Genomic DNA, 14,469 nt, shown 5'->3' on the forward strand with positions numbered 1-14,469 from the left:
CCCTGTTGAGGGAGGATCTGTCTCTAGTTTATTTATTATTTATTTAGTGTTTGTGACAGCAGGCTTATAGCAGTCAGAGTGTTGGGTCTTCCCCACTCTGTGGGTTCCAGGGTTGAACTAAGGTCGTCAAGCTTGGTGGACAGTGCCATTATCCACTGAGTTATCTCCAGGTCCTTATTTCAGCTTTAATGGTTTCTTTTGTTTACTTTTTGCTTTGTTTTGCAAGACAGGGAAACCTGTCTGTGTAGCCCTGGCTGTCCTGGAACTCACTTTGTAGATCAGACTGGTCTCGAGCTCACAGACATGAGCTTGTATGCTCGGCCACCACCTGGCAGCTTTAATGGTTTACTTTGAGTGTGTTTGGTGTGCTTGGTAAAGAAAGCTATTTTCTAGAAAACGTCAGGCTACCTTTGCAGCCTAGGTTGGCCTCGAACTCGCTATCTTCCTGCCCTGCTCAACCTCCCGGATGCTGGGATTACAGCCGCCCCCTCGTGACCGGCTGTCCTCAGCTGAGCCTGACCAGGCGAGCCGAGGGACCCGGGCTACCAGGTCTCTGGGCCCGCCTGCCAGGAACGTGCAGCCCGCCCCCGGCGCGCGGCTGCCGATTGGCCAGAAAGGGACCGGGCGTGACGTCAGGCCCCGCCCCTCCCCGCCACCCTTCGACCCCGCCCCACGGGGTGGGCTGGCAGTTTAGTCTAGGGCAGCTGAAACCGGTTTGAGAGGAGGCTGTAGCGGGGCTCCGCGCTGCCAGCCGCCACCTAAGGGAGCGCTGGCGAGGCGCGGACGCTCGGCTTAGTCGGCCGCGGCCCAGGCTCTCCGCGCGGCGCGGAGCGGCAGGTGAGGGCGGTCGGCGGGTGGCGGTGCGGGCGGGCGCTCACGCGGAGGTGCGGGCGGACGGCCTGGCGTCCCGGAGCCGCGCTGCGGCTGGAACACTGGCTGTCCCCCGCTGCCGCGTCCCTCCGGGCGGCGTGACCCGGGACCACCTCGGAAATAACCGGGCGGAAAATAGGGGAACAAAGAAACGGCAGCGCTGGAGCCGAAGCCCTCTCCGTGCCTCCCTTCCTCGGCGCCACCTCGCGCCGGTGCTGATGACTCGCGCCGTTTTGACAGCTGCTGATTTTCCCAAATTGCCTAAAATTAGTGCCCGCCAAAGAAACTCCGGGTGACAGTACAGTAGGGTGGGTAGAGCCCAGGGCTGTCGTGGAACTCGGTAGTCGGTGCCCTCGGTGACGTTTTAGGGTCGCGGTCCTCTTCTTGGCGTCGCCGGCTTCATCAGCCGGGTCCGGCCAGAAGCGGAGGGAAGCCGGGAGTTTGCCGAGTTCCAGGGATTCTCTGACCGAGAGAGCTGGGTGGACGGGTCTGATGTACCCCTCCGTACTCCTGTCCCTGCCTCCCTGCTCCTGCCCACTAACTCTACCTTTCTGCTTGTTACATTTCTAACACTTACATAACAAAGAAATAAATACAAGCTGTTAGTCTTTTTCCCCCTTTGCCCAATGTTCTAGAAACAAACAGCACAAAATAAAACAGGTAAACCGCATGCAGTGGCTTAAGTACTAGAGGAGATAAGTCAGTGTTTTAAACACAGTTGGAATCTACAAAGAAAGATGCAGGAAATTTGGACCCAGAGAATTAATGAACACAAAACTGGATAATATTTGGTGTGCACAAAAAGTTGGTGGTGGGTGAATCAGCTATTTGTATATAACAAACATATGATAAATACATATGAAAATAATGTCAACATGAAATGAAAAATATTTGGAAAATCTCTACTGCATGTCTAAAGTCTAAAGCTGATGAAAATATTAATTTGGCTTACAGAAATCTTCATATACGCTTGCTTAATGAAAAAGACCATTCTTGTTTAAAATATCGGCTTAGAGTATATGGAGCCCTTAGAAGTAGGGCTATAATGATCCCCTGCCAGCTTGAGTAGAAATCAGTATGGACACTTAAACTGTTTGGTTGTAGGATGGTCTGAGGATCAAAGCTGGTGGAATCTAGGGAAGAACGAGGAGAATTAGAAACAGCTTTTTTTTTCTTCCAAAAGCTGTAAAGGAAAACAGAGATGTTCTTTTTGGCTAGAAATATACCCGTTAGCTAAAAACACCTACCTTTAGTTCAGCTGTAACCAGAATGGTCCCGTATCTTTGGTTAGCTTTAATCTTCAGTGTGTTTCCCATGCTGGTTAACTGGTTAGGTCCACTGTTGAACGTTTCACAAAAAGTGAAGTTGATTTTGCTAGGTAGGGCGAACTGAGACGTTTTAATGTAAACAGGTTACAGTGGCATGTAAAAACCTCTTGAGTCTTCTAACAGGGTTAAAATAGGCCAGGACTGGTGGTGCACACCTTTAACCCAGGCACTTAGAGGTGGAGGCAGGCAGGTCTTCTAGTGAGATCCTGCCTCAAAACTAAGTAAGCAAATTAACTTTTCAACTTCAGCTGAAAGTGCTGTGTAGTGTTTATCTCTAGACAGTACAAATTGGAGGTTGTATTGGAAAAAAAAGTTACCAAAGCCTAACATCAAAACCTCCAGAAGTGTGCTGTGTAGTAAGGTAGTAAGCCGGTGTCTGTCTGATGAGCTATGTATGCACAGTGACTTGCAGTTTTTACTGTTTTATGTGTATCTGAAAGACCTCCTCCATCCAAGTCGGGATATTTTTGTTCAGCAGAAGAAATAAAGGTCAATGTGCAGATTTTGAGATTCTCAGTAGAAAGACACTTTTCAAAACTATCACTGTGGTTTGGAGGCAGTTGGGTGCCAAAACTCTATGCTTTAGTCCTGCACCAACATTTTGGCCTCTGTCCATCGTGAAGAAAGCTGCCAGTGAAGCAGCATCCCAGGTGGCAACTGAAGTAGATTGCTGGCTTCTGACAGTTGCAGTGGACTAGGGCACTGGTCTGCTGGGGTGGTTCTGTCTGTGCTTCCTTCCGCGTGTGTGGCTGCCTCTGCTGCACTCCCTGCAGCTGTTCACTGCCGAGTTGCTGTAGCTGTGTCACAACTGAAAGCTTGGTTGGTTTCCCTTTTATCAAATACACAGACTCTTCCTGGTGTCCTCATGTAGTAGATGTCTACAGCTAAGTTTGTACCCGCTGTTGATTTGAATATATGAGAATAATTTCATGTGCTTTACCTTATTTTGACTGAATTGGTTATTGCCAGCTGATGAATAGTTAGCTTAATACCAACTCTGTGGTCTTCTAGATGAGATTGCCCTTAGTTTAGAATGATAAACACTGGGTTACAGTTCAAGTTGCAGTTTAAGACTGACAAGCTGGTTAGACTCTGAGCAGAAAGGGATGCTTACTGAAAAGCCGAGTTCTGAGGGCGTAAATTTGATCTCTAGGATATTCATGGTAGGAGAGAACCAATTCCTGCAAATTGTTCTTTGACCCTCACGTGTATACCTTGGAACTCCTTCCCTCGCCTTTTCTCTTTCTCACATACATAAATGAATTGAGGTTGGTTATTCAGCCATATTGCTGAGTTATGGGTTTAGGTTGTTCCTTAAAATTAATTCAGCATGCCAGGTGGTGGTGGCTCATGCCTTTATCCCAGCACTGAAGAGGCAGAAGCAGGTAGGCTGATCTGTGAGTTGGAGGCTAGCCTGGTCAGCATTTGAAGTCTGGGACAGCCAGGGCTACCAAGAGAAATTGTCTCGAAAAGCAAAAAAAAAAAAAAAAAAAAAAAAAACAAAAACAAAAACAAAAAAAAACCCAACCCCACCAAATCAGTAACTTTAAAGTGTTTGTTTTGTTTTGTTTTTAATTTTTATGCTCAGGATTATACTCCAGTTTTTGTCAGCCGTCCTAAAAGACCTGTTGCAGTGTTCAGGAAGCAGGCTAATCCAGAACTGTTTATCTGTGGAGATGTTCTTTAGCAGTTCTAGCACAGGATGGATTCATATGAAAAGATCTTGTTTATTTTTAGAAACAGAAAATCAAGTAGGGTTTTACAAATTATTTTACTCACAGACACATTTTCTCCTGTGTATAGTCTTGGCGTTTTATCATAAACAAAGTTATCCAAGTACAACATCATACTACATTATTAATCTTGTTTTACATATGTATGTAAAAATGTATGATACTGTACATTTATAAAATATCTTTCAGCATTACATTTTCTAATTGGTGTTTATGTGACAATGCATCTATAGTGTGTAGCTACTATTAATTGTGGATTCGATTACTTACTAGCCCTATCTAGGTATTATAGGTCTGACTTTTGAACCTCAGACCTATTGCTGTTTTGAACTGGGCATTATTTGTGGAGGGGACTGCTCAGTCATTGTGATACTAGCAGTACTGTTGGCCTCTGCCCACTAGATTCTAGAAGCATCCTTATTCATAAATAAAATGAAATAAAATTTAGTTTGTCAGTTAAGGGGCATGTTGCATAAAGAAAGACATGATTGGAATTCCTCCACAAATGGCTGGGTTTTTTTTTTTTGATATTTGAATTATATTCTTTGGTTTTTTTGAGACAGGATTTCTCTGTAGCTTTGGAGCCTATACTGGAACTAACTCTGGCTTGGATATTTGAGTTGTTATGTAAAATGTCTCACTATTTGAAGAATGTATTCTTTGTTTAGACTTAGTAACTATCTAGAGATGTATGTATCTATGTATATGTATATACTTAAAAAGTAATTTCCTGTCTTAGTTAAGTATGGCAAATATACTTGGCTAAGTCTGGAGATGGGTAGGAAAAAAATTGGAGAGAAAAATATGAATAAAAAGGCAAAGGATTTCAGCCATAGAAGTGTAGAGTTCTGTAAATAAAATCTGTGAAGTGAGAAGACATTCTCCTTGGTTAAGACAGTACTGAGAAGAGATTTAGAATCCAGAGTACCATGAGATCTGATTTTGCATAATATTGTAGACTTGAAAGTGAATATATGAACATCAGATCAAGTGTTTTTTGGTTTTTTTTTTTTTGTTTTTTTCTTTTGAGACAGGGTTTCTCTGTAGCTTTGGAGCCTGTCCTGGAACTCTGTAGACCAGGCTGGCCTCAAATTCACAGAGATCCGCCTGTCTCTGCCTCCCGAGTTCTGGGATTAAAGGCGTCCGCCACCACCGCCTGGCTTCAAGTTTGTTTTTATTTTTGTTTTGTTTTGTTGTAATAGACTATAGTTGAGACTAAATTTAAAGAATCTGAGTGTGCCAATCCTATGAAGAAAAAATATCTGAAAAGACTTAATTTTGAGGAAGGATTTGTGTGGGTAGCAAGTTAACATTGTATATTAGAAACAGATTCATAAGCTTTTTTTTTTTTTAACCAAACATAACTAGTTTCTGTAGGTTTAGCGGAAGGACTTAAGTTACTGTTTTGTCACTAAAGTAGAAGTCTTTAGTTGAGCTTTTTCTGTCTCTAGGGTTTACTTTTCCTACCACGTGACCTCGACCTGGTTAGGAAAGATAGGTTGACTTAGCACAGCACAGCTGCTTATCAAAGGAGAAAGTGTGTGACAAGAGAATCTTGACTCCCTTAAAATAAAGTTTGGACATACTTGTTTTGCAATATTTCTTGTTCACTCATCCTTGGGTTTTTGGAAGGTAAGTGTGTAACAAAACCGTAAGTCTTGCTGGACACTTGTACTTAATGCAGTCAGTTTGTATGTAAAGACTCTGACTACTTGCTGCTATATACTTTTTTTTCTTTTAGCCTTTTTCTTATCTAAGTTATTTTCTTTTTACTGATGAAGATGTAAAATGAAGTTGGGATAAAAGGTAGAGGGCACTCTAGGTGGAGTTGAGTGAGGAAGTGGGGCATGGATATGGTCAAATTGTATAAACATTTTCAAAGAAAAAAGATTTTAAAAGTTTTTAAAAGTAAACTTATCACAGAATTGCAAGTCATTAAATATTTTAGTTCTAAATCTCCTGGAATTCAGAGATCCCCTACCTCTGCTTCCCAAGAAATGAGATTATATGGTATGGACCAATTTAGGTTTTTTGTTTGTTTGATTTTAGTTCTAAATCTTCTGGAATTCAGAGATCCCCTACCTCTGCTTCCCAAGAAATGAGATTATATGGTATGGACCAATTTAGGTTTTTTGTTTGTTTGGTTTTTGTTTTTGTTTTTGTTTTTGTTTTTGTTTTTGTTTTGTTTTGTTTTGTTTTGTTTTGTTTTGAGACAGGATTTCTCTGCAAAGCCCTGACTGTCCTGAAACTCTTCATAGACCAGGCTGGCCTTGAACTCAGTAGACCAAGGGTACCTCTGCTTTCTGTGTGCTGAGCTTAAAAACATGTGCCACCCCTGCCTAGCCATTGTCTTATTTTTTAAGACAGGGTTTCTCAGTAGTCCTGGAACTCAGGCTGTAGATCAGGCTGGCCTCGAACTCAGAGTTCCACCTGCCATTACTGCCCTAACGCTGGGATTAAAGACCTGTGCCACCACTGCCTGGCCAATTAAATGTTTTTTAAAATAACATTTATTTACTTAAGTGTATGTGTGTCAAGAGCACAGGTCAGAGGACAACTTTCAAGAATCAGTTTTCTTCCATTTTTACTTGGGTCCTGGAGATCAAACTCGGGTCACCAAGCTTGGTGGCAAGTGCTTTTATCCTCTGAGCTGTCTCATTGATCCATTTCTTTGTTTTTGTTTTTTGTTTGTTTTTTGAGACAGGGTTTCTCTGTGGTATAGTTTTGGTGCCTGTCCTGGAACTCGCTCTGTAGACAAGGCTGGCCTCAAACTCTACTGAGATCTGCCTGCCTTTGCCTCCCGAGTGCTGGGATTAAAGCCGTGTGCTACCACCGCCCAGCTGATCCCTTTCTTTGTTAAGACAGGGACTCATGTATTGCAGATTGGCTTCCAGCTCACTGTGCAGCATGGATAACTTTGAACTTCTGATCTTTTAGTGCTACCATGCATGGTTTACGTGGTGCTGGGGATTGAACCAAGGGCATTGTGCACTGGATCAACTGAACAACACTCTCCCAGCCCCATTGTGTACTGATGGTTAAAAAGCTATTATCTTTGTATATAATTAGTGATTATTTTTCTTTTCTTCCCTAGCAGAAATTCTAAAATAAATCCATCAGAATGACACCTTCTCAGGTCACCTTTGAAATAAGAGGAACTCTTTTCCCAGGTAAAGCTTTACTCTAGAATATTTTTTAAAATTAAATGAGCATTTTTTTCTAGTTTTTTTTTTAAAAATTAATCATTTAAAAAATTTCCCCCTTATATTATGTGTATGGGTATTTTGCTTGCATGTATGTCTGTGTACCTTGTGCATATAATTCCTGGAGAGGCCAGAAGAAGGTGTATCTAAGTTTATGTTCTCAGCCAGAAAGCTTGTTTTATACCCTGGGCAGAATTCTTCAGATTGCTGCTTAGGTGATGGTTATCGCTGGCCATTGCTCATCTCTGGACCTGCATGTAACCTCCTAAAGACTACAGACTAAGTTGTACTCCTTTTGATACAGAGTCTCATATATTTCAGGTTTACCTCTAATTTTCTAGGTAGCCAAGGACTTCTGCTTCTATTTCACAAGAGGTGGAGTTACAGGTGTTAGGGATCAAGGTTGGAACCTCACCCTTCAGCAGTCCCTATGCTATCCTCCTCCAGGGGAGTTGAAAACAGGCAGTTTAGGTTAAAAGAAACTGCCTACATCACAGAGATGAACTGAGGAGAGTTAACCACATAGTAACCACCTTTGCTAACAGACAGACACTCAAGTTTAGGGAGTATGAGAAGGGAGGGAGAGGGAGCAGAGGGGGGTGTTGGAGGAGACTCTTACAGCTATTAATTAATATTTCTCTAGAATTCTTAGTATGTCTTTGGTAGCCCATTGTTAGCACTCTGGACGCCGAGCTGTGTAAATCTCTGTAAGTTCAAGGACAGCCACAGCTACGTAATAAGACCCTGTCTCCAAACAAACAAATACCCTCTTTGGTGTTTATTTCTTTATATTGGGAAGCTTCAATGAAGGTACTGTGTCTTCATCACTTTGCTACTTGCTTGCTTGTTATTTGCTTACTAAGTAGTTGAAAAAAATAAAGAAAAGCTTGTTCCTGTGCCTATTTCTTCTTGCTACCTCTGATTCTGGAGAGATGAGTCAAATTATCTTAAAAGGTGGTAAGAGTGACCAGTGCATCAAAAGCCTTGCCTGAGTCTCCCCTTTCTTGACTCAGGGAGAATCTAAAGACAATTACAACTGACTGCTCTCTTCTTGCTTCTAAAATTGGTAAGTTTGCTGTTTGGAAAAGTCTAACTTCTCTGATTTCTTTAGGAGAGGTTTTTGCAATATGCGGAAGCTGTGATGCCCTGGGAAACTGGAATCCTCAAAATGCGGTGACTCTTCTTCCAGAGAACGAGACAGCAGAAAGGTGAGTGCAAAAATGCCAGGTTACAGAGTAATGGTGACATTATAAATCTAGGAACCTCTGAGGTGTTAAGTTCCTGGAACTGGAATTAAAGACAGTTGTGAGCTGCCACATGGATACTGGGAATTGAACTCAGGTCCTCTCAAAGAGGAACCAGTGCTCTTAACCACTGAGTAATTTTTTTTATTGATATTTATTGAGCTCTACATTTTTCTCTGCTCCCCTCCCTGCCTCTCCCTTCCCCTCTTCAATCCTCCCCCAAGGTCCCCATGTTCCCAATTGACTCAGGAGATCTTGTCTTTTTCTATTTTCTACTTCCCACGTAGATTAGATCTATGTAAGTCTCTTAGTGTCCTCACTGTTGTCTAAGTTCTCGGGGATTGTGGTTTGTAGGCTGGCTTTCTTTGCTTTATATTTAGAAAACACCTATGAGTGAGTACATGTGATAATTGTCTTTCTGGGTCTGGGTTACCTCACTCAAAATAGTGTTTTCTAGCTCCATCCATTTTCCTGCAAAATTCAAGCTGTCGTTATTTTTTTTCTGCTGTATAGTACTCCATTGTGTAAATTCCTTATGCATTCTTCAATCGAGAGGCATTTAGGCTATTTCTAGGTTCTGGTTATGACAAACAAAGCTACCATGAACATAGCTGAGCACATGTCCTTGTGACACAATTGAGCATCCTTTGGATATATACCCAAAAATGATATTACTGGGTCTTGAGGAAGGTTATTTCCTAATTTTCTGAGAAATCACCACACTAACATCCAAAGGGGTTGTACCAGCTTGCATTCCCACAAGCAATGCAGAAGTGTTCTCTTTTCCCCACAACCTCTCCAGCATAAGTTGTCATCAGTGTTTTTGATCTTGGCCATTCTTACAGGTGTAAGATGGAATCTCAGAGTTGTTTTGATTTGCATTTCCTGATGACTAAGGATGTTGAACATTTCCCTAAGTGTCTTTCAGCCATTTTAGATTCTTCTGTTGAGAGTTCTCTGTTTAGGTTTGTACTCCACTTTTTTTTTTTAATTGGATTATGTGTTCTTTTGGTGACCAATTTCTTGAGTTCTTTGTATATTTTGGAGATCAGCCCTCTGTCTAATGTGGGGTTAGTGAGGATCTTTTCCCATTCTGTAGGCTGTTTTGTCTTGTTGACCGTGTCCTTTGCTTTACAGAAGCTTTTCAGTTTCAGGAGGTCCCATTTATTAATTGTTTCTCTCAGTGTCTGTGCTGCTGGGGTTCTATTTAGGAAGTGGTTCCCTGTGCCAATACGTTCAAGTGTACTTCCCACTTTCTCTTCTATAAGATTCAGTGTGACTGGCTTTATGTTGAGGTCTTTGACCCATTTGGACTTGAGTTTTGTGCATAGTGATAGATATGGGTCTATTTTTATTCTTCTACATGTTGATATCTAGTTATGCCAGCACCACTTGTTAAATGTGCTCTCTTTTTTTTTTCATTTGCTATTTTTTGCTTCTTTATCAAAAATCAGGTGTTCGAAGACATGTGGATATCCGGGTCTTCTATTCAGTTCCATTGGTCCTCCTGTCTGTTCTTAGACCAATACCAGGCTGTTTTCAGTACTATAGCTCTGTAGTAGAGTTTGAAGTCAGAGATTGTGATGCCTCCAGAGGTTATTTTATTGTATAGGATTGTTTTGGCTATCCTGGGTTTTTTGCTTTTCCATATGAAGTCGAGTACCATTCTCTCAAGGTCTTTGAAGAATTTTGTTGGGATTTTGATGGGCATTGCATTGAATCTATTTATTATGTCTTTTATTGTATGAGTATATATATATATTCATACACACACACACACACACACACACACACACACACACACACACATGTTTGCTTTCCTGTGTGTGTGTGTGTAAGTCAGGACAAGTTGCAGGGTGAGCTCTCTCCTAGCATCTGGGAGCTGGGCAGCTTGGCAGCAAGCCCTTTTACTCACTGAGCCCTCCCAAAGAACCTATCTCTCCTGAGAGGCCAGCCCCACCCATTTTAGATGAACTGGGAATTTAACCTAAGGTTTTGCACATGCTAAGTAAGAGCTATATCACTGAGTTACACAGCCATTTCCTTTTGCTTTTTATTTTGAGATATCTTGCTGTGTTAGTTACCAGGTCTGATCTTGAGCCTGGAACATGAGATCTGCTCAGCTTCTCAGTTGTTGCACAGGCCCATGCCATCGCCCTAGCTCTACCACCCATCAATTTTCTAGATAGCGGTCTTATCTCATTTAAAACAGAATCTAGTATTATCTCTAGGCTTCTCAGTCTTTCTCAGTTCATTGTTCGTTTTTTCTTTCTTCTGTTCTTCCTTTTTTTTCTTTGTGTGTGTATTTTTGGGATCAGATGTAGGCCCTCATACATGCTAAACATGCATACTGCCATTGAACTGCTCTTATTATATTATTATTTTAAGACTACTTTGAACTCGAGATCCTCCTGCTTCAGCCTTCTGAATAGTGAGATTGCAGGCTTATCCATTCACATTTGGTATATGAAGCTATTTTTGTTTTGGGGAGCAGTACTGGGGATTGAATTTAGGGCCTTTGTGCATGCTTGAGGAATGTTCTACCACTGAGGTCTTTACTTGTTTTTTTGTTCACTCTCTTGTTTCTTTTTAAATTGTATTTCTTTATGTATTCATTTAGGTGTATATATGTATATGAGTCAACCCCATGCCATGGCATGTGTAGACAGTTTTCGGGAATAGGTTGTCTTCTGTGGGTCTTGGAGATTGAACTCAGGTTGTCTACCTTGGTTGCAAGTGTCTTTACTCTTTTTGGTTTATTTGTTTTGGAGACAAGATTTCTCTGTGTAGCCCTCACTGTCCTGGAACTCACTCTGTAGACCAGGTTAGGCCTTAAATTCAGATCATAAGTCTGCCTGCTTCTGCCCCCAGGTGCTGGAATTAAAGACCTGCACTACCATTGCTCGGCTAAGTGTCTTTACTCATTTAGCCATCTTGCTAGCTTCTTAAAGAAAAAGATAAGAACCAGGTGGTGGTGGTGCATGCCTTTAATCCTAGCACATGGGAGGCAGAGGCAGGAGAATCTCTGTGAGTTTGAGGCCAGCCTGGTCTACAAGAGCTAGTTCCAGGACAGGCTCCAAAGCTACAAAGAAACTCTGTCTCGAAAAAGCAAACAAAAAAAGAAAAAAAATACTAATTTTTGAGACAAGATCTCACCATGTTCCTCTTAATGGCCTGCAACTTGCTATGTAGAGACCAGGCTGGCCTTGAACTCACAGAGATCTGTGCTCTTGGGTCCTGGGATTAAAGGTGTACACCACCATCCCTGGCCTAGCTTTTGTTCTTACTTTGTGTTTTGAGATTGGCTCTTAATTAAATTACTTGAACTCACACTATAGTCCAGGCTGACCTTGATTTTGGAGCTTGCAAATTTCCTGCCTTAACCTTCTAAGCAGTTGCTGTCACAAGTATGTGTTAGTGTGCTTGACTGAAACTACTCTTTGGGAAGTATGTGATATTACTGAGTACAACATGCCATTCTGATTCCTTAACCACAAAGAGAAATGTAATCACTAGCAGCATTAATTTCAGTATAAACCTGTTGCTAGTGCACTAGACTAGGAAAGGGCAGACCTAGGTGTGTGCAATTAATCTCGGGCAGAGTTTATGGATCGATCCAGGCTTTAATTTTCTAATTTCATGGAAAAGTGGTTAGGATAGAATCACATTTGTTTTACTAGTTGTCCTAAATATTATATGTATATATCTAGTGTCCCTATGAGAAATACCAGCTGATAGGAATTTTAAGTTATTTAAAGAACAAAGGATAGTTAGTAGACTATAACTTGCCAGTGTTCATGGCTCACTTATGGCCTGAAGGCTGTACTCTTAAACCTTCTAGTAACACATAGCATCTTGGGTAAGTTGGAAGACAAAAGAAGATTGACAGTATATTTTGATTTGATTTTCTATAGTTTTTCTGCTTTTGTGTGTAGCTGGTTACTTCGTATTCTTTAAGTCTCAGCTCAGATAATTTTTTTCATTGAGGATTCTGCTCCTAAGCTTCCTCCCATGGAGTCTTCTCTCTCTCTCTCTCTCTCTCTCTCTCTCTCTCTCTCTCTCTCTCTCTTTTAAATTTAACACAGGGTCTTACCATGTAGCTCAGGCTTGCCTTGAATTTGCTTTGCAGTCAGTCCACTCAGACCTAGAGCTCAGAATTTTTGTGCCTCAATTCCCAAATGTTGGGATTGAAGACTGGCACCTCTCCACCTAGGCTTGTTAGTTTAGTGTTCGCTGTTTGCTTATGCATTTGTCTACCCATACAGGAAAGCAAACTCCTTGAGAGTGGGGTTATCACTGCATTCCCATTACCTTCTGGGAAAGCCTGGAGTAAAAACATGGGTAGGATGTAGCTGGATTTTTCTTTGGGCCACCAACACAAATAATGACATGGAGACTTATTATTAATTATGAAAGTTCATTCTTAATTTAGGATTGTTCTCAACTAGCTCTTACAACTTAAATTAAACCATTTATATTAATCTACATTTTCCCTTATGGTGTTACCTTTCTTCCAGTCTACACCTCCTGCTTCCTCTCTGAGTCTCACTGGTCAATCCCACAGGCCTAGATTCATCCCTCTGACTTCCTCTTTATGCCTGAAAGTCCTGCCTCTTCTTTCCTGCCTAGCTATTGGCAATTCAACATTTTACTACACCAATCACAACAACACATCTTCACAGTGCACAGACAGATGTCCTAGAACAGTAGTGACCTTATTTGAGAAATTTTGTGAATTATGAGTTCTTTATACATTTTACCTTGATGTTAATGTTGTTCTTTTTTGTGTGTGTCCATCCATCAGTATATTATGGAAAGCAGCGATTACTCTCAGTAGAGGAATATCAATTCAGTACCGCTACTTCAGAGGGTGCTTTTTAGAACCAAAGGTATGTCTTTCTTTCTTTTTTAATTTCTTTAGCACTTTCAAAAGCAACTAATTTAAGTTTGAAAACTTTAGAAGTAAAATGAATATGTTTTGGTCAAATAGAAATTGAACTCTTAATAATATTTTTGTACCAAAAAAAAAAATCAAGTAAGTATCTTCTTCACAGACAGACATTATCTGTCATGGGATTTTTGAAAGACTAATAAATAGTAAGTATGTCCTGTTATATAGTGTTTTCTAATGTGTGCATTTCCTGCAACTTTGTAAACTAGTACCAATTGCAGTTTTTTTTCATGTTTTTAATGTTATGTGGTATAAACACCTTTAGCAAAGTATGTTAACCAACTTTAAGCAAGTTACTGTTTTAAAAAATTATTTCATGACAGTCATCTGTCTCTGTGGCTGCATCGTTTAATGCCTACCAAAAGCAAAGTGATTCCTCTTGGAGCTTCCCATAGGTGCTGCTGACCAGTCAGGGTCTTCTCTGAAAGCTTTAGAGTATCTATTAGTTCTCAGTCTGCCTGTTCACAGCTTGTTATTTTAGGATTGTTTTCATTTTCAGAAAAGGAAAATGTTAACTTGTTTCCTTAGTTTACAGACATTGATTTCTTTAGTGAACGAATTCTTTCCCTTTGGATTTTTACCTTTGCCACACTTGTGCATGTGTGACCAAGAGTTTAGCCGGGATGTAAGAAACTAAACATGGACTAGGCCTTTGGAAAAAATGTATTTCCCTTGGGAATTATAGAACACTTTTGTTATAGATGAAAGGTACTAGCAACTTCTGTTACTTCACTCTCAGCTAACATAAAAGCTGACAAATCCACTTCAGCTGTCTTTTGCACCTATTACCTGTTTTATTCCAAGAATATTTTGCAAACACTCAGTAATTGAACTGAAATTACATTGTGGGTGGTCATTGTGTTGGCTTATCTTGACAATAGTCTAACAAAAAGCATATGCTTATTTGGTCTAGAGGTCATGGTCTAGTCCTCCAGTACAAATTAAACTGTATATGAATAAACAAACCATGGCACTCCGGTGTTAGAAGAGAGTCCTGATACACAGAAACTTTGTGTAATAGGAAATTAAATTTTATTTGAAAAGGAGGATATGGACAGTGAAAGTCAGTGAGTCCCTTGGATAGTTACATAAAACTATTGTCAACACAGGTCACAGTAAGCCAACCTGTAGTGTGGTTTT

The 14,469-nt window shown here is 40.9% G+C and overlaps 1 protein-coding gene across 4 annotated transcripts in view; it reads left to right on the forward strand.

Moving 5' to 3' along the window:
* The first annotated feature begins 697 nt into the window (after positions 1-697).
* Positions 698-14,469, forward strand: part of Gpcpd1 (glycerophosphocholine phosphodiesterase 1) — a 58,219-nt gene continuing 44,447 nt past the window's right edge. The window contains exons 1-4 of one of the 4 annotated variants that reach the window (XM_085696753.2): positions 698-837; positions 7,029-7,101; positions 8,246-8,342; positions 13,183-13,267. In XM_085696753.2, coding sequence (XP_085552879.2) covers positions 7,053-7,101; positions 8,246-8,342; positions 13,183-13,267 — 231 coding nt within the window. In that variant the 5' untranslated portion in view covers positions 698-837; positions 7,029-7,052. Of the gene's footprint in view, positions 838-7,025; positions 7,102-8,245; positions 8,343-13,182; positions 13,268-14,469 lie in introns of those variants that run through there. The other 3 variants (XM_085696755.2, XM_085696754.2, XM_085696756.2) reach the window with 3 other exon arrangements.

The sequence above is a fragment of the Myodes glareolus genome, chromosome 10 (assembly GCF_982192425.1).
Source record: "Myodes glareolus chromosome 10, mMyoGla1.1, whole genome shotgun sequence".
Lineage (NCBI taxonomy): Eukaryota > Metazoa > Chordata > Mammalia > Rodentia > Cricetidae > Myodes > Myodes glareolus.